Source organism: Brienomyrus brachyistius, chromosome 20 (genome assembly GCF_023856365.1).
Source record: "Brienomyrus brachyistius isolate T26 chromosome 20, BBRACH_0.4, whole genome shotgun sequence".
Lineage (NCBI taxonomy): Eukaryota > Metazoa > Chordata > Actinopteri > Osteoglossiformes > Mormyridae > Brienomyrus > Brienomyrus brachyistius.
The window spans coordinates 14,375,946-14,394,155 of record NC_064552.1 but is presented as its reverse complement, the minus strand read 5'-3'; the positions used below and the strand labels follow the sequence as shown (position 1 = coordinate 14,394,155).

The 18,210-nt window shown below is 41.0% G+C and overlaps 2 protein-coding genes across 9 annotated transcripts in view; one reads left to right on the top strand and one right to left on the bottom strand.

Moving 5' to 3' along the window:
- The window catches only part of LOC125715479 (AT-rich interactive domain-containing protein 4B-like), a 57,576-nt gene extending 47,736 nt beyond the window's left edge, over positions 1-9,840 (bottom strand). For 3 of the 7 annotated variants that reach the window (XR_007384081.1, XM_048987023.1, XM_048987024.1), the window contains exons 1-2: positions 9,599-9,839; positions 7,139-7,198 (exon numbers count right to left, since the gene is read on the bottom strand). Coding sequence is in view for 6 of the 7 variants with exons in the window: in XM_048987023.1 (XP_048842980.1) it covers positions 7,139-7,144 (6 nt within the window). In the remaining variant the exon portion in view is untranslated. The other 4 variants (XM_048987025.1, XM_048987020.1, XM_048987021.1 and 1 more) reach the window with 4 other exon arrangements.
- A 438-nt stretch (positions 9,841-10,278) lies between these two features.
- Positions 10,279-18,210, top strand: part of ggps1 (geranylgeranyl diphosphate synthase 1) — a 28,450-nt gene continuing 20,518 nt past the window's right edge. The window contains exons 1-2 of one of the 2 annotated variants that reach the window (XM_048987028.1): positions 10,279-10,532; positions 16,610-16,713. In XM_048987028.1, coding sequence (XP_048842985.1) covers positions 16,641-16,713 — 73 coding nt within the window. In that variant the 5' untranslated portion in view covers positions 10,279-10,532; positions 16,610-16,640. The other variant, XM_048987027.1, reaches the window with a different exon arrangement.

The window sequence follows — 18,210 nt, the reverse complement described above, 5'->3', positions numbered from 1 at the left end:
TTCAATTTAACCTTCCAGTCCATCTCTTTTACCTTCCCGAATGCATAAAAACACACACACATACACGCAAAGACATGCACGGCATTATGGGAATAGTACGCTATGCCCTCACAGTCTACACACGATACCACCTAATGGTTCTCCCATCATAAATGTTACACTGATTCTTTTCTATCTTTCCTTTTTTGTTAAAATTAATGATATACTGTCACCTTGTACGCTTCTTCACCTTTAATCAAAAGAAGAAAAAAAAATTAGAATCCATTGTGAAGTTTGGGCACATAACTTTTGTAGGTCACAGCTCCCTGTGTAACAGTAACATTTTCCTCTTCGATCAATACCATTAATTAAACTACTTAGTTGTGATTTCCCTGGACGATCCTCTCAGGACGGTCAAAGAAAAACAAGAGATTGTTGCATCTAATACCGAAAATGAGCTGCAGTAAAACTAAAGCTATGGGGACTGTTTGTAACGCTGTCAAGAGCCCATGAAGCACCATTTGACGGAGTAGGATTAGCCCAGGAAACCAACCAAAGAAAGACTGAAGTATCATTCAGTTTCAAATCTCCCCCATTTTTTCATATATATATTATACACACACACACACACGTTTCACCCCAAATATAGTTTTTATTATACGCTTGCTTCCAACTCAAAAATGTTATGATATTCAAATTTACTACATATTTACTAAATTGTCTTAAAAATACCGATTACTTAGTTATCATGACAGAAAACAAAAGAAGTCCCAAAAATGCAGTGTGAAAGACTACAGACCGGTCACACATATCCAAAGCACTGATGTGGTCTAAACCCCGGGCAGACATCTAGAAGTGAGAATATCAGGATATTTTGAAAAGGCACCTGAAGCAGGGCTGCGGTAAAGGACACCCGGCAGACACCTGTCCACTTGACATTGTACTGAGACACTGCTGGCACTGCTGCAGTACAGCCAACACACCGGGTCGTGGGGAGAAATGAGAGAACACACTCTCTCTCAGAGACACAAGGCAAACACGCAAAGTCAGCACAAACACAGGCGAGTTCCATGGACAGTGGAGGCACCTTGGTTAGGAACTGCTCATGGGAGGTCTACTTTCTCGATAATGCATAAAAAAAGAAGGAAATGTAAAATTGAGGGCAGAAGGGAAATTGATTGGTTCAGAAAGAGGATCCAGTCATATTGTAGAGGAGGCGGGACCAAGACATCCGATTGGTTGCTCCCACCTCCTCTAGTTGCTTGGACCCACCACCTCTACAATCTGATTGGTTATCTCTCTGAACCAATCATTTTTCCTTCTGCCCTCAGAACATTTTTGCATAAGTAAAACTCCAATAAGCTTAGAAACTGGACCCCTGGTCTAATATAAAAAAAAAAATATATATATATATATATATGGGATTAACAGTTAAGCAAGCAAACAAGCAATTCAGCAGGGCCAGAAGGGTCCTCCAGGACTAAAGCCCATTCCAGCACCATCAAGGGAGCCCGGAGACAGCAGAATTGCATTGGAGCGCCAAAGCACGCTGGGCGGCAAACCACCTATTATCCGCCAAACACCCAAGTCCAAGGCCATCTCCAGAAGGCCATCAGACCCTCAGCGCTGCTCACTCAGCCATGAGCACCTTCCCAGTTGAAACCCCATCATCCGGTCTCTGCCAGCAGCTCGAGAGTGGCCAAAAAATTTCCATGACTAAAATTTGCACGGGCTGGGAATGCACGGATGACAACTTAAAGTTAAGCAATGCACTGTGCTCACCGTAAAAATAACACCACTTACACAGATACGCGCAGGATCATGCTATGACAAAATGATGCAGTAAACTTGGAAGGAAAAAATAATTATTGCATTATAACCTACATAATATATGGTCTGGTGGGATGGAGTTTGTGAAGTTGGCAGTTTGTCAGTTCAATATGACTCAGTGGTGTCATTCCTGGGCCCTGTCTGTTTGCACAGTTTAATTCAGATGTACTGTTTAAGTAAACAAAAATGCTACTATGCAGAATATTTAGCACTTTCAGACAGTCACACTCCCACTACAGGTGAGCCTTCACATGTCAACAATGGTTTGTGTTACTAAAAAAAAAAATAATCAACAAGAGCTTCTTTACAATGATTATACACTCAAAGGACAAATCTCTGGAAGCAAATTAATGACAAAAGGCGTTAAAGCAAAAAAGCATGCTGAGTTACAATAATCGAATAAAGACGCATTGCATTTAATAATGCTTGAATGTTTGGGGGCTGTAATTTAATGTGAATGTACATTTTGAATATTTTAGCTTAAAATATTTCAATTGTAATTTAATTGCTAAAATAATCAATACAAAAATATTTAGCTTTCACAATTCAGTTCTAAAATATACAGTTTATAAAGTGCATTTGTATAATTTATTTACCTAAATTCAGTTAATTTACTTTCACCTTAAAAATCAATTTCAAGGGAATATTTTCAGTTGGAAACATTCAATGTGTTTTAATGGCAACTTCATAATTCAGAGTAATAGTCAGTCTTCTTATTTTTGCTTTACAAATATGCTGCCAAAATTTCAGTAGTTTAAAGTATGGTCTGAAAAATCAACCTTCTACATCCGGGACTAGCAGGATAAGCAGTTGAGTACTGAGAGTTCCCGTCTAGATCTGGAGTCAACAGCAAACAGGAGGCAAGTAATGATGCACCAATTGACAGAACGGTAGATTTTCTTTGGTTGTGTCATCGCGGACATGACTGTCCCCAAGTCGGTTACTGTCCTATCTTTCAGCCTAGCTGGTTATAAAACTTGCTGGCGCGGAATAATGGAATGATGTTACATTATTCTTTTTTCTGTGAATTCAATCTCCAACACAAAAACATTTAGCGGGTGAACTTACAAACAACCAAGAATAGTACAACCAAAATCCCACAATGCTGCCACGTTTAACAGCAAATTACAATACCAGAAATAATTTCAAAATAAACACTAATTACATGGACCCATGACAAAACACACCAAAGGAAATCCCAATATGTCCCATTAATAGGGGCGATTGTCAGCAGCAGTCTTTTTCCAGTTCTTGGCGAACCAGCCCAGCCTAACGAGTCCTCTTCACATCCCGCCCGTCAAACGCTTAAGGGGCAGGCAGTGAAAGAGTAAAAAAAAAAAACAACACACACACACACCTTCGTCTTCTTACTCACACATGGAAAAGACCAAATAAAACCCTCTCTTTAGAAACGCATAAAAAAGTTAACCAGTTTCGCCATGCGATTAAAAGCGTCCAGTTCTAGCAGAGGTCGATTGCTGCGCACGACGTCCGTCTCCAACCAAACTGGAAAAAAGAAACCCAACACAGCTAAACGAAAAAAACCTCTGCGCTCCAATGCTGTTTTTCCCCTCTTATCGTCCGCTGAAATAAATTAATAGGTTGTCCGAAAATCGGTAACAGGTAGAACTAATTAGCAGAATTAATACGAAAGCACAGAGCAGAAAAACACAACTAAATCTTATTTCTCGACTCTTCCGAACTGCCTACACGTAACCCATATCTAACACGATGATGCTGTTCACTTATATCGGCTGATACTGATTTATTAACGATTTATCGCATATCTCTACATAAAACTTACTTTGCTCACTTTAGCTACCAGTAGGCAGCTCCTAAGATTTCTAGCTTGTAAGCTAACTACAGCTACATAGTAGGCATGGGACAATAGCCAATTTTGGGACTGTTGTATCAGCAATCAGAGAAAATCTGTTTTGTCAATCGGTGCATCGTAACTTGTGTTTATGGCACGCTCCACTGTTGACTCTGGATCTAGAGAAGAACTTTATCGGCACTCCATTGCTCATCCTAATAGTCCCAGATGTAGAAGTTTGAAATTCGGACCGTATTGTAAAACACTAAAATTATAGCAGTGTATTTACGAAGCAAAAAAAAAATCAAGCACTGAATATTACCTCTGAATTATGAAGTTGCCATTAAAACACATTGAATGTTTCCAACTGAATCTATCGTCTTAAAATTTATTTTGAAGCAAAAGTAAATAAACTGAATTCAGGTGACTGAATTATAAAAATGAACTTTATAATCTGTATGTTTTGGAACTGAATTTTGGAAGCCGAATATTTTTGTATTGATTATTTTACCAATTACAGTTATAACTGAAATATTTTCAGTTGGAATATTCAATGTCTAAATGTACATTCACATTAAAGTATAGCTTCCAAAAATTCAAGTATCATTAAATACAATGTGTTTTTTTTTGTTTGATTATTGTAATACAACATGCTTTTTGCATCAACGACTTTTGTCATAAATTTACTTCCATAGATATCAAGCAGGACTCCCACACAATGGTTTTAAACTTTTTGTAAAGTCTGCGATGACGTTAAGTTATACCACAGACATACTATAAGACAAGCTTGGTTAGCACAGCTAGATCTGTGCACCTCATACAACAGGACAAATCACTGATCTTAATTAGGAACAATCAATCCTTCCATGACATTTTTTCCGGAAAGACATTAACCACTGCATAATTGAAAAAAATCGCATTAGGCACCTTTATTTTAAAGGCCAAACAAACGTTTTCATTCATATTTGTTCAGAACACAAACAAAGCTAGTTAAACCTTGCTGCAAAATAATGTGTACAAGTCTTGCCAGCCCACTATAAAAAGGGTATTACTGCATTACAGCAAAGATAATGGTCCTTGGCTAGAGTAAACAAAAAATGCAAGGGTAAGATAGAAGCACCACCTCTATTTTGGGGGGCAAGACAAACAAAAATCTCAAATCGTGAGACTTCATCCATCCCAAAGGGCTCTTTCAATGTTAGCACAGACAACAAACCACAAACGGAAACTAGTTGGAGACCAATTTAGACAACAAAGAATATGCTCATTTATAAAGTGGCGAGTGGCGCTGTAAAGAACTTTTATTGAAAGTAAAGGCACAGCATGTCAAAATGATAGATTCAACGGTGAATTTACTTCTGCTAGCACTTCGCTATTGAATATCCGAATGAGCCAATGGCCATTCCGCATTTGCCAGGCTTCTTAAGCTGCATTCAGAAAATATGTGAAAGGGTTAAATCGGGATTCAATCAACACCCAATCACAGCTCTTTATTTAAGAGTGCAGCGGAACAAAAAGGGCACATGCAGGACACCTCCAAGACCGGGACTGATCACCATTGACCAAAGGGTGGCTTTTATGAAGCTGTCTATCTCCCCAGCCCCCTACCACAGCCAATTACAAGTTCCTAAAGTGACAGACGGAACCAGTGCCGGTCGACCCATTAGGCGACTTCTGAGGGGACGCTGACTTTGCAAGCTGGAAGAAAAACTACCCCCCAGAGTGAGAATTGGTCAGTGAAGTTTGCCTTTGGCTTCACATTGGCGTCAGCCGGCATTAGACTTAATTATTTGGGTCTTGAGAGTGTTCAGATGTTGACCCTGACATTTCATAGTTTCAGACAAACTCCACCAATTCCTTTAAAGGAGGATCCTATGTGAAACTTGGTTATGCACTACAACTCAACTGCTGATACATGAAACTCAACACAACTAATATCCATAACGTCTGTATACGTCGTCAGTCAGCAGCAGAGGGGCATTTCTGACCTTCTACCAAGGCTTAATGAGTTGCTCAGAGATTTTAAACCCGCTACACAGCGGTGGCTTGTATTACGAAGCGGGGTTACCGGCTTATCGGGGTAACTTGTCGGATTTAAGGTAGTCTGGGCAAATTGTAAGTGAACGAATATGAAGTCCATTTAAACTGTGGTACCTTAAATCTGACAAGTTACCCCGATAAGCCAGTAATACGCTTTGTAGTACAGGCCGCAGGACATCAAAGTAAAAAAAATAACTGATGATAAAAATGTATAAAATAAAGAAAACTTGCGCTGTAGGACTTCCTTCTAACAGACAAACGCAAAAACCAGACAAGAAAGAAAAGATTCGCTGGCAATAATTCAATCGGTGGGTACCCCGGGGTGGGGGGGGGGGGGGAACACTCAATGTCCGGGTCTGCCCTGCCGAAGGAGACGAACAGAGGGACTGAGAGAGCTCCCTTCACTGGAGAGACATGACAAGTCCCTGTCAATCCTGATAACACGCACTTTTTTTGAAAGAAATGCCGGGAAAAATTCCAGCTGTATGGTACGCCTGAACAATAGGACCGTGTATAAATTATGGGATCACATTAATCGTGCAAGCTCAAGATTACTGACATTTAAAAATGGAACCGCAGTTTATCTTAAAACAAATGGTTATTTCCTGATACGTCCCATTCATTTAGTGGCTGCCGGGGGCCATCCCGATCCAAACAAATACTTTAGATCATACAGCCGAAACTTCCCGGAACAGAGTCTGCGAGTCAGTTCTATTGCGGAAAAAGTCAGGTGTTAAGCAGGAACATTAATCAAAGTCACAGGCATTCGCTATATCGGCAAACATTAATCGACAAGACTGCCGCCTGAGATAAAAATAGTAATAATAATAATAATAATAATAATAATAATAATAATAATAATAATAATAATAATGATAATAAATAAAAAGACCCATTCTAGTCTTCGCCTTTCATGCGAGTCCAAAGGCCAATAGGACAAATCCTGCAGGCAGTAACCCGGTAGCCAGTTACCATGGAAACAGAAGCACGACCTGCCTCCGTCAATTATTCCGTCACATTCCGAACACAAAAGTTACAGAGCTGAGGAACATAAACAAGGAAAAGATCCTCGTGCGCAAACTTTGCGATCGTTATGTTCGAGCACCAATGAGAAACGCTGTGACTTTAGTACCCGTTGCCACCGAGGACAGAGGAGAAATGAACCAATTGGACATCATGAAATATTATGTACACCACATTCATCATTACCTGGCTAATGGTCAAAGAATGTGTGTATCAAATATTCATGCACAATACCAGTCAAATCAATCAAAGTTCAAAATTCTCTAAGGATGGTATACCATATGTCCACGATGTTTAGAGTGACATTACATTGAACACAAAAAAGGACATGTCTCAAATAATACAACAGTCTATTACCCAAATAGTATCTGTCATATGTCATAAAAAATTTACAGAAAAGCGAAATGACACTAATGGGTTTTTGGCAAAAATCAGACAGAAAAACAAACGTACCTTCATTTTCACTCAGGACTCCTCAGCTTGTATTGAGGGATCCAGGTGTCGAGCCTGTAACTGAAAAAAAGTTTTCTTTAAAATCAAAAACAATGTATCATATACAAAATTGTGGACAAACGACACGTTTTATATGGGGACTAATTTAGCTAATGGTCAATAATGGTGAACAGAGCAGCTTAGATGCACACAAATAATTTGCATTTCCTCACATACCTGCTCATAAAATAAGAAAGACCACAGGTGACAATACATAAATAGGTGAATTAATGAACAGGTAAATACCCAAATCGCTATTCAATTGTTGCTACTGGTTTCAATTAAATAATACAAATATAAAATGAAACTTTATGCGCTGTATACTCTTCAATTAATTTTCTTTGGGGACTATCCATGACGGAATAAGTTATTTAAACTTACAAAATACGTTCCGCGACATTGTAACCACTTTGAAAAATTAACGACTTTACATTACTAATGACCTGTATGCATTTATTTTGAATGGAGCGTGTGCTGACTAACATCGTAAACTTCACAAAGCATCACCAGTCCACGATGGTGCGACGCACACAGATTGATGAAAGTACAAGAAGTCACGGTCGGTGACGCCTTCGGCTTCGACACACGTCTAATCAACCGACGCTGATCTCCAGCAACACCCTTGATCTGCGATCTTGTTAAAAACGGGGAATTAAACAACACTATGAAGGAAAAAAAGACGGTCTTTTAATTCAAATCAACAGCTTAGAAATTCCACATCTAAAAGAACAAAGAAATATACCGAATCTCTAAAACAAAGATGACGCTGCATAAAAGCATCACGAACGGATATCTTAGAAGTATGCTTTAAAAGAATAGATTTAGATCGAAAGGCACAGAGCAGTGGATACACAGCGCCGTGTCCCCTTGAAGGTCTGCGCGGTGCCCGATCGCAGTCAGTCCCGAAGCCGAGTGCATGACGCCATTTCTGTGCCGTGCGGCAGAAACAGTCCAGCGGACGAGACAGGCACTGTGCAAAATCCGCAAAGATCACAAAGTCGGCCACATGCACTCCCTGACCCCTCGGTATAGGGCTACCTTTTATTCGGGTTTTCGCAGCCACTGGTCGCGATACTCACATATATACATATATGATATATTTCTTCAGAAAGCTTTGCATCGCTGGCTGGCGAGCAGACCCTGTCATAACCGGACTGCGACGTGAGAAATTCGAGGAATCGCACTTGCACTGAATCAAAGCCAACAAATAATGACATTCGTGTGTCCGAAACCTCTGGATACCAACTCCCCCCCCCCACCCCAGCAAGTATATAGTGCGGTCAACCAGATGTAAAAATAAGAGCTCCGTATTTATAAATTAGGGACGCGGTTTTTATCTGTTTTCGGTCGCAAACTGCTGACTACAACTAGACAGCTGGTAAAACTGAGTCGGCTTCGTAGCAACCCCAAATATGTGATATATTTACAAGACAAAAAGACCCAAAAACTGGCAAAAAGTGACATTCGTTGGAAGGTGTTGTGCTATGCGGGAGAATAAACAACATTTTTCTAAATTTAACGAGACAGCCACCTATACCTAAGCAATGTCACTGCGTTTTGTTTAAGCCATCCCCTACTGTAATTTCCCCGATACAGCCCGAACCGTCTTTTAAAAATACATTTTCTTAAGATTCCAGCTGCCTTTCACAAAGAAACCGAATCATGCGAACGTAAAAAAATACATACTGCAACTAGCCAACTCCTCTTTTATTGATAGTTCAACATCAGCCAGCTGGAACTACTCATTTCAGCAAGCCGACCCCAGCTTTGTTTTTCTAATAAAGTCCGAGCACTAACGATTTTAATCGCCAAAGGTGATGAGAGCGAAGGAGTAATGTTTTAAAAATGTGCAATTTGGGTGACATATAGGTAGCTGGCAAACACACGAAAGCAGGATGATCGCCAGTGTGCCCGCGACACACAGGAACGGGCTGTGGGAAGCGGCACACGGATAATCCTGTAAGCACAAAGCATTTCCACAGCGAAAACAACCCGCGGCTTCCTCAAAATACGGCGCATTTTCCATCACCACAAATCCAAGACGATCCGCGGTATGGCTCCTTTCGCCCTAACCGAAGGCAATCGCCCCCCCCAAGAAGATATTTGATGCAAAGTGCCATTTTTTTCGGACTACGCCTGTTACGGAGCGATAGGTGCTGGTGGATACATTGTAACTTATAGCTGACACAGTTTTGCAATTTTCACAGGAATCACATTCCTATCCACACGTCTGTATGAGAGGTTATATGGCTCCTTTCGACATTCTCTTCGAAGTCCAAAAACTCACCTTCCTAGCCCGTAACCCGCTCCACTTCGCTTCGGAAATATAACTGGCTAACCAAACACAGCGATACCGATCAGGAAATGTCTCCTCTCTTTTGATTTCGGCAATTTGGACTGTTGAATTATTAAATGTCCTACCTGCTACAACTTGCTGGTTAGCCAGCTGGATGAGTTGTGGATTTGACTTTTTTTTGAGTTGATGCAATGAATTATTCCTCCATAAGATCATCAAAGAACAGCGCAGATGGTTCATCAATAAATAACGTGTGTGTTTTTTTATATTGATTGTAACTATTTTATTTTATTATTTTGTAAACCTCCGAATCGCCGTCGGGATGCAGATCCAACGGTGTCGCTGGCTCTGCCTGACTCTTTCTCTGTGTTGCTCTCCTTCTCAATCTGACGGACAGACATACACCGCCCACGGCCCTCGATGCACTCATTCATTGGCCAGAGCCGGTCTATCGCCGCCCTTTGCTGACTGGGGAAGAAAATGACGTTATTTTGAAACGGGTAATGGGGATAACTGCCCCGTTGCGTTTTGCGTTGGGAACAGAATGTTAAAGGGACCGTGCTTAACAGGTATAGCGAAGATTATCAGCTACCGTTAGAAAATAAAAGCAAGGTCCACTTATTGCGGTTATATCGCAAAAAGCTGGTCGGAGACAGGGGTTCCATGGGAGATGTATTTCGGCAGCAGCAAGCTTGTGCCGTTAAAGGTTTTGATATGTCGAGAAGACAAGAGGCCGTTTGAAACTACAACTCCCGAAGTCCTTTGCAGGCTGCACCAAGAAGTGCTCCTCCTTCGATGCGTTTCTTCCGTGAAAAAGCGATGGCGTAAATTGTGGGGTAGCAATTTTTCTGTGAATGTTGTTTGGGTGATTTGTTCTGCTTGTATTTCTGTATGGAGAAGAATTAGCATAAACATTGTGTGACTCGAATCAGTGAATCCGTTTCTTTTAGATGAAATGGTATTTAAGTAGACATACCTGTTTAGTAAATAAGCGAATAAGATATTGAAAGCGGAAGTAGTGAAGAAAATCCCCCGGATTGCAAATTGCTGATCAACCAGGTGGGTGGAGCTGTGCGCCGTCCAGTCGACAATTTCCATTAAATACAGTATTATTGTCGGATCGCGTAAATTGTTGTAATTCTCTGTCTTCCACGCCAGACAAAAGGCAGCCTTCTAATGGCAAATAACACATTGCTGTTCTTTTGCGCCATCTGGTTACTGGCTAGCGTTCCTCAGGACAATAATCTATGTATGATGTCCGTCTCTACCTACAGTCTGTGTAAACTGATAAGTAAAGATGATATTTAAAGTGATGATTGCGTATCTTTTTCGGTACTGGTCTAGGTAGACGTGTCTAAAGCTTGCTAGCTAAATAGCATGGATTCTGTTAACCAACGTATTGATTATGTCTAGAATATTCTACGTTTTAGCTACAAATCGCATGTTATATCGATTATGCTTAATAAACTTTTCCTGACTAACGCATTTTAACCATTAGTTATAAATAGAATTTGTAAATGTTTTTGTTGAATCCCCCGTTTCCTGCCGCTATAGCTATTAGCCGGTCTGCCTGTATAGCTGTCACATATTACTGACGGTTTCCGTGGTACCGCATAAACACGTGGTGCGGTTTTTTTTTTTTTTTTAAAGAAAATTCAGTTTTGTATTTGAAAGTATAAATAGTCGTGATTCTAAAGGATACAGCAAGTGTCCTTACTTTAAAGGAAAAAAAACAAGCATGTTGTGAACTTGAGTATGTTTTGTGATCTTTCGTATCATTCAGCAGAAAAATTGTTTAGGTCTTGCCTTAGGTTGTATCTGTCGTATTTTTATAATATATGCAGCAACGGCATAGCAGCGCCTATGCTTGGTGTATGAAATGAAAAGCTTGCAATCTTTTACGTGTAACCCCTCTTTAGGGTCAAACAAATAGCCGTTTCTTAATATATTTGTGATAAGTAAGATTCTCTCCTTTGCTGGAGCTTTTCCCTTCGTTTGCTATTACATTTTCATCCGAAAGTCCTTTTATCCTTAAGTGAGTTACATGTTAAAAGCAGAAGACCGATTTTCCCCATCTTTTTCTATGATCGCCGCTATGCCCAGTGTCCGGCCTCCTTATCTGATGCAGTAATATAATCCCTAATATAAACGATATTGTAGTGGACGCAGCATTGTTAATTTTTCCTTTTATTTCATGATGATTCCGGAGGTATGGCGTCCTATCGTTTCACAATCGCTGCTATCTGTTACTGCTCGCTTGTGATTTAATCTCTTCTGTCAGCGTTGTTTTATTAGAGATATCTCGTTGCGGCCGGCGTGTTTCATTTGCTCCCAATGACCGCGGCAAATCATTCTGAATGACAGCGCCGCCCGTGTGAAACATATAAATATGCTCCTGAAAATATATTAAGCTTTGTTTTCCAATAGATGGCAGTTTTTTGCAGAAGGCGGATTCTGTAGTAACTTCATTAATTGTCGCCCTTCTTTGATCCCTGTGTTGATTTTTAAATGAAAATGAGAAGTTTGGGAATAACTTTTGCTCACCTTATTTTCATGTCCACAGTACAGATACGTCTTGCTTCCCGTGACGGTTTTTCCCTACAACTGTAATATTTTGGGATGATCGCCGGTGACCTACATCCATGTCATTAGTCGCTCGGCGGAACATAGCAGAATTCCCCGCTAATCCACTCCCCTTTCGGGCAGATGCGTGGATGACTGCTTATGTTTTACGTAAAAACCTCCCAGTGTGCCATTTTACTTAACTTTGGCTGATTGTAGTAAGCCGTATTTGAACGTTATGTGAATTCCATCTCCTTCAATTGTGTTAATGTGTAAATGGTACTGCTTGCCATATGTACCCCCACTTGGATATTTAATTAAGATTTCTCTCCCCTCTGATATTATGAGGATATGGCGAAAATAGGATAGGGTGAAAACCATACCCGTTAATAACATAAAGACCTCTCTCACTCACAACAATAAAGGACGTTCAGTGTTTAGCAGTCCTCAGTTTTATACTTGCCAGTTAACATGTCAATGCTGTTATGTGTGCCAAAATACTCGCAAAATGAACTCATAAGTACTTATTTTGTGGGAAGTTTTCATTCCAATACAAAGATGAGCCAATACAGTTAAATCTCTCCTGAGGGCATTAATGAGTCATTTTGTCAAGCAGTTGAGATTAAATTAACCTGTTTCCCTCCTGTGCTGGTGCTGTTAATTCGCATCTGTGCCTCAGTCCCGGTTTGGTACCCGACCCTCTTCCAAACGTGGCCATTAACCCTGATTAAACACCTGCACTGTGCATTTGTCTCCTAAACTATGGACTGTTGCTCTGTGCCTAGGTCTAGTTTATTTTTAGATTAAAGATTATTTAGTAATTAGGAGTTTTTCTCTCTGGCATTTCTCTCATTACTTTTTTGTTGGTCACAGAAGAGTTTCAGCAGAAGCTGTAATACTGTGACATGTAGAAGGATTATTAATTGTTTAATAACTAATTAGACGTTAATCAGTAGGGTTGGCACTACTATCTCACGAGGTGGCGCTCTCTCACGGCACTGGTGCCGCAGATTGAGAATCAACTCTGGGGAATTTTGTTTTCTCGCTGAGCCAATGGAAAATAGTTTCCGCCCACAATCTACAGACGTACTGGTCATGTGAATTGATGAGTTTTATCTTTATGCTTATGTGTGTGAAGGAGAGAGTGAGATTACGAGGCATAAATTCTCATCCTAGTGATATCCCGCTCTGCAGTTAATGGATGAGTATTAATCTTCTGATTTAGTTACCGTGCTTTTGCTTTTGGGTGATTCCCCCATCTGATCAGTCACCCTAAGCTGGTTGTTGGGTAATGCTCAGAGGGCTGAGGATAATGGCAATTAGTGGAATGCAGGAGCCTCCTTTGAATGGCCGTGTCGCTAAGCCAGGCCATAGATATAACACAGTATGATGGGCCACGGATTGGAGCTGCAGCCTGGAGAATTGAGTAGAAACAAATGTAAAGGGTCTCCGACCTTGAAACTTGTCACCCGTCGTACCTTCGTCCAGCAAGCTGCGGGCCAGTAGAAATGCCCCATCCTTTACCACCATACAAATTGTCTCATGATTGATCACATGACAGTTAAAAAAAAAGGGGGGGGGGGGGGCGTTGGATCTTCTTAGGTGAATCTTGGTAGTCCACCTCAGTTCCTCGTTAACTTAAAGATTCACACTTTTTGTATGTATTTTGGATTTTTGCCCACAGGTTACCTTCACATTGATTTATAAAAATGAGAAATATACATATATAAGGTTTCAGTGTAAATGAATGTCCTACAGATAAATGCAGTATAACCACCAAAAAGTTGCTAGCAATTTGTCTTCTGAATCCTAATAGCTTTTGAAATTCATGTATTATTCACTCATTATTTTGGGCTGTTTCTGGCTGGTTATTCAAACATTTCTTTTAAATCCTAATACGGTAGGTAATATGTATTTTATATGTAGTATTTACTTGCATAATCACTTCTTTGATTAGTCTGTCCCATTTAAATTAATTATTAGCTGTTCATGCAGTGAATAATTTTAAAGGTTGCCTTTTTTTTCTGGGAAAATGAAGGATAAACATTTTTAAGCATGATTACTCCTTGTCACATATTGGGGGGTGTAAATTCTGTTAGGTGCACAGAAGAGGATGGTGGGGGTTTTTGGCCAGAGGTCTTAACTCCCTCCCCTAATAATTTTAGCCCCCCCCCAGCCCATTATTTATTTATTGTAAACAGGCAGGTGTGTGTTTACAAACGTATGAGTAACATGTCCTGTCTTCTAATGTTTACATAGAGGCATATCGTATGTAAAATTAGTTATAACTAGTGGTCGACACCATTGTGAATTCTAATGACATTTTAATTGAAATGCGATTTTTACCACAGATATGGTAATTAAAACATAATCTACAGTTTTATTTTTCTTTCAACAAAGACCGCACAAGTCTTGCTTTCTTTTCTGGTAGCTTTGAGTGTTATAGTTACTACTGTCTGATTCCGCAGTTTGACACCTGACCTGGGCACCATAGAGGTCGCTTTGACAGGCTTCACGTCATTGAATACCATTCTCCAGACAAATAAATGGAGTTTATAACTGCTTTTATAACGAGTTTATAACTCATTCTCTGGCATTGTGGGTCATGGGTGAGCCTCAATTTTATTGACTGCTAATAGGATGCCCTTCTTATGCTGATTATATTAAAAATCTGTTGAAATGGTTTTATAGGGTAAATTGTATTCAAATCTAAATATCACAATACATTGAATGCTGTTTTCAAAAGGTTCACAGAGATTAATTGGCAGTAATGTACATACCGGGGGACTCTCAATGAGTTCAGAAAAATGTAATGTAATTTCTGTGAAATACCCGTCTGGGTGTTCTGTCCAGTCTGAAATTGAGTAAAATGCAGTGTCTGTAGTATCACACTGATACGTGGGCTACAGCAGTAGTCCTGCAGTGAAGATGTTCGTTAGGTTCCTGTAATTGATCAGCTATCCTAGGTATTGCTGGTGTTTTTCCTATTATGCATCATCTTTTGTACAGATTTGGTCTGGATTGCTAGCTTCATGATCTTCATGAGTCGGTCATAAATCTCAGTTTTCTGAAGGATTTCCCTGTTGATAATTTCATTATCTTCCAAGATCTGATGCTAAGGTCTCTGGAGAGTAACAGTTTCGGACTAATTACGTAATAAGTCAAGCCTTTCTTCCAGGTAAACAGTGATTTCATTCAACTTTTGCTCCAACTCCTTGTCCAACACTGAACTCTGTTGCACTAAGGTTTCCACAGAAATTGGACTACTGGAGTCCATCTTTAAATGCATATGAGTAAGTCAGCCAGTCTTTTTTTTGGTCTCCCTTCTGAAGGGTAATAAAACAAGTTCCTGTCGAGTCAGCAATATTCCCTGTTTACCGGTGAGAAAAACTGCAAAGCATATTGCCCTGTTGGATGTCGTTCTTCAACTAATGTGCTCTGGAATGCATTTAGAATCGTTGAAACTGTGTTTGCCTTGAGGACCAGGAAGACTGCGTTCCAGCCTGAACAGGGAGCCAGGCCCTGCTGTTAAACTTGATTGACTAGATTAGCAAGTAGGTCCATGGTATGGTCATAGTCGCAGGTCCATGGAAGGTTCCAGACCAGACCCACGTGTGGTTGATGAGTAGCCCTGTTCCTGTGCTCAATTTAAATGAATAATTGAAGCCGTCTGTATTTTACGGTTCTGCAGTATCAGTCATTCCTTTTAAAAGTACGTTCTGAACAGGCCAAAGTGGTCTCATTAGTCAACATCATTTATTCCTACCCTCCTCCCTGTCTTTAGGTTCCTGTATCACTAATCTTTAAAGGCCATTTGCCAGGATGACGAATGGGGACTCTCAGTTTAAACAGCCTCTCCCTACAGTTTAGGATCCGGTGCTTTTGGGTCCCAAGCTCAGTGGTTGAACTGTGTTATTGTGGGGTTTGATATATCATCCCTGCTTGGAGGAGAAGTGTTGATCAATGGCTGAGAGTCTGTCCCCGCCGCCCTGATGCCCTCCGAGGCAGGATAGGTAAACATACTGAATTAACGGGGCACATCTGTGCTTCAGCTGTGGCTGTCATGTAAGGTGTCCTTCAGGGTGAAATCCACGAAGCCTTTCCTGAGTGTTCGACTTTCCCGGTGAAATATGTAACAGACAATGTCATATAAAGTCGGGAAATTATGTCCATTTGCGCCATGGGGTTTAATTTCCAAGGGGACGCTGTGATCGTTCGGGGGAAAGCTTTATTCTTGTTGTCTCGTTAAATCCGATTTCCTTTGAGTATGTAGGGCAGCATGTGCGAGCGCTTATTTGATCATCGCTAAATTTTTCAGAGCCGTCTCATGGAATTATTTTTGTGGCTCTCTTTGAGACTTATGAGGGAAGAGCTTAATTGCACCGTGAAGGTCTCTTAGCAACCATACAAACCATTCCTCGCCATTCAGCAGGACTGCCGTCTTGGAAGTTGCGTCCCAGAAATCAATGACATTGCTTCTTAGGGAAGCAGATTTTAAAAAAACAAACATTCACAGGGTTTCCGGGTGTCTCGGTCAGGCTGACTGATGTGACGTCTTGTGTTCTTGCTGACAGGTTTGTTGATTTCCGGGGAAAAGGGCCAGTGATGGACGACAAGAAAGAAGCAGCGTGTGATAGAATGCTGCTGGAACCATACAGGTATCTCCTTCAGCTGCCAGGTAAGTCCTTCCGGAACACTGAGGTACAAGAATCCCTCCGCTGGGCAGGGGGTCGGGAGAGGGGGGGTGGTACCATCCAAACCGTAGGGATTGTGCATTTGATTCCAGGTGTCATGTTGCTATTTTCTGCAAGTGTTTGGTTTACTGATCAGACGCCATCTGAATGTATCATGACACTCTGGTGCAGCCTACAGTCTCGGAAGACCAAAATGTCAACTGCTTGTCATCCATTCTTTCAGTCGCATCAGTCTTAATGATCTTTCACCCTCCTGTTTCAGGTGAAAACTCAGAATGTGGAGGCATGCCTTTCTTTGTTGTCCGTTTACTAAGGTCTTTGGCTATTGATTTGTACAAGCCAGTTGTTTCAGTGTGGGTAGGCATTTTACAGGTTTAAGATGAGATGCTTCTCGACTCTAAGGTGTATGTTCCTGCTCCTGTGCTTTTGACGTGCTTGTGTTGATAGCACATCACCAAGCCCTACTTTTCCTCTAGCTATGAAACAAAGCCTGTTGGCCTTTTTTAAGACCGTGTAAAACGTCTGTAAGCATTCAGTTTGACAGACCTAGTAGAGATTTTTCTGTGTTTTTCTGTGTTTCCCTCTCAAAGCTGCCATAGCTGAGAGCATGAAGACTGATTCCTATTTATTACTTAATCTGATCTTACTTTGGTCCCTGACGGCGTTTAGAGTGGATACTGACTGACTTATCTAGGCGAGGAGTACTCATCTTCTTTCATAAGTAGGACTCGTCACTAAGACAGAGCTTCAAATTACTGGATTTGCAGCTACTTCGATCAATAGTTAATAGAGTGAGAGCAAAGGCAGCAGGAAATGCAAGCTTGCTTCAGTATATGTGTGGAAAATGAAATCTACAATATTTATTTGGGAGCTGACACTCATCTTGTTTTTCATTTTCACACAATATCTAGACCTTACATACATGTGTGTGGAGTTTGCATGTTCTCCCCATGTCGTCGTGGGGTTTCCTCCGGGTTCTCCGGTTTCCCCCCACAGTCCAAAAACATGCTGAGGCTAATTGGAGTTGCTATATTTTCCGTAGGTGTGCATGTGTGAGTGGATGGTGTGGGAGTGTGCCCTGCGATGGGCTGGCCCCCCCATCCTGGGTTGTTCCCTGCCTAGTGCCCATTGCTTCCGGGATAGGCTCCGGACCCCCCGCGACCCAGTAGGATAAGCAGTTTGGAAAATGGATGGATCTGGACCTTGCATGGATTTTTGAGGACGGGCAGTTGCGTTTGTATGTACACTGCATCCTGCTGACGACAGTAGTCCATGTTCCCTTGAAGGGGGTATTAGATCAGTTAGGCTGGCATGGGAGTCCTATTTGAATAATGTGCGTGAATCAAAACGGGGTCTTGCATGACCCAATTTTTCCAGCCAATTAATTCCGTTCACATAGAACCAAAAATACTGAGATATGTTGCGGAGTTGTGATGCGTTGATGATGTAGGAGGTGCGGATGCAGCGACAGGCTAGCACTC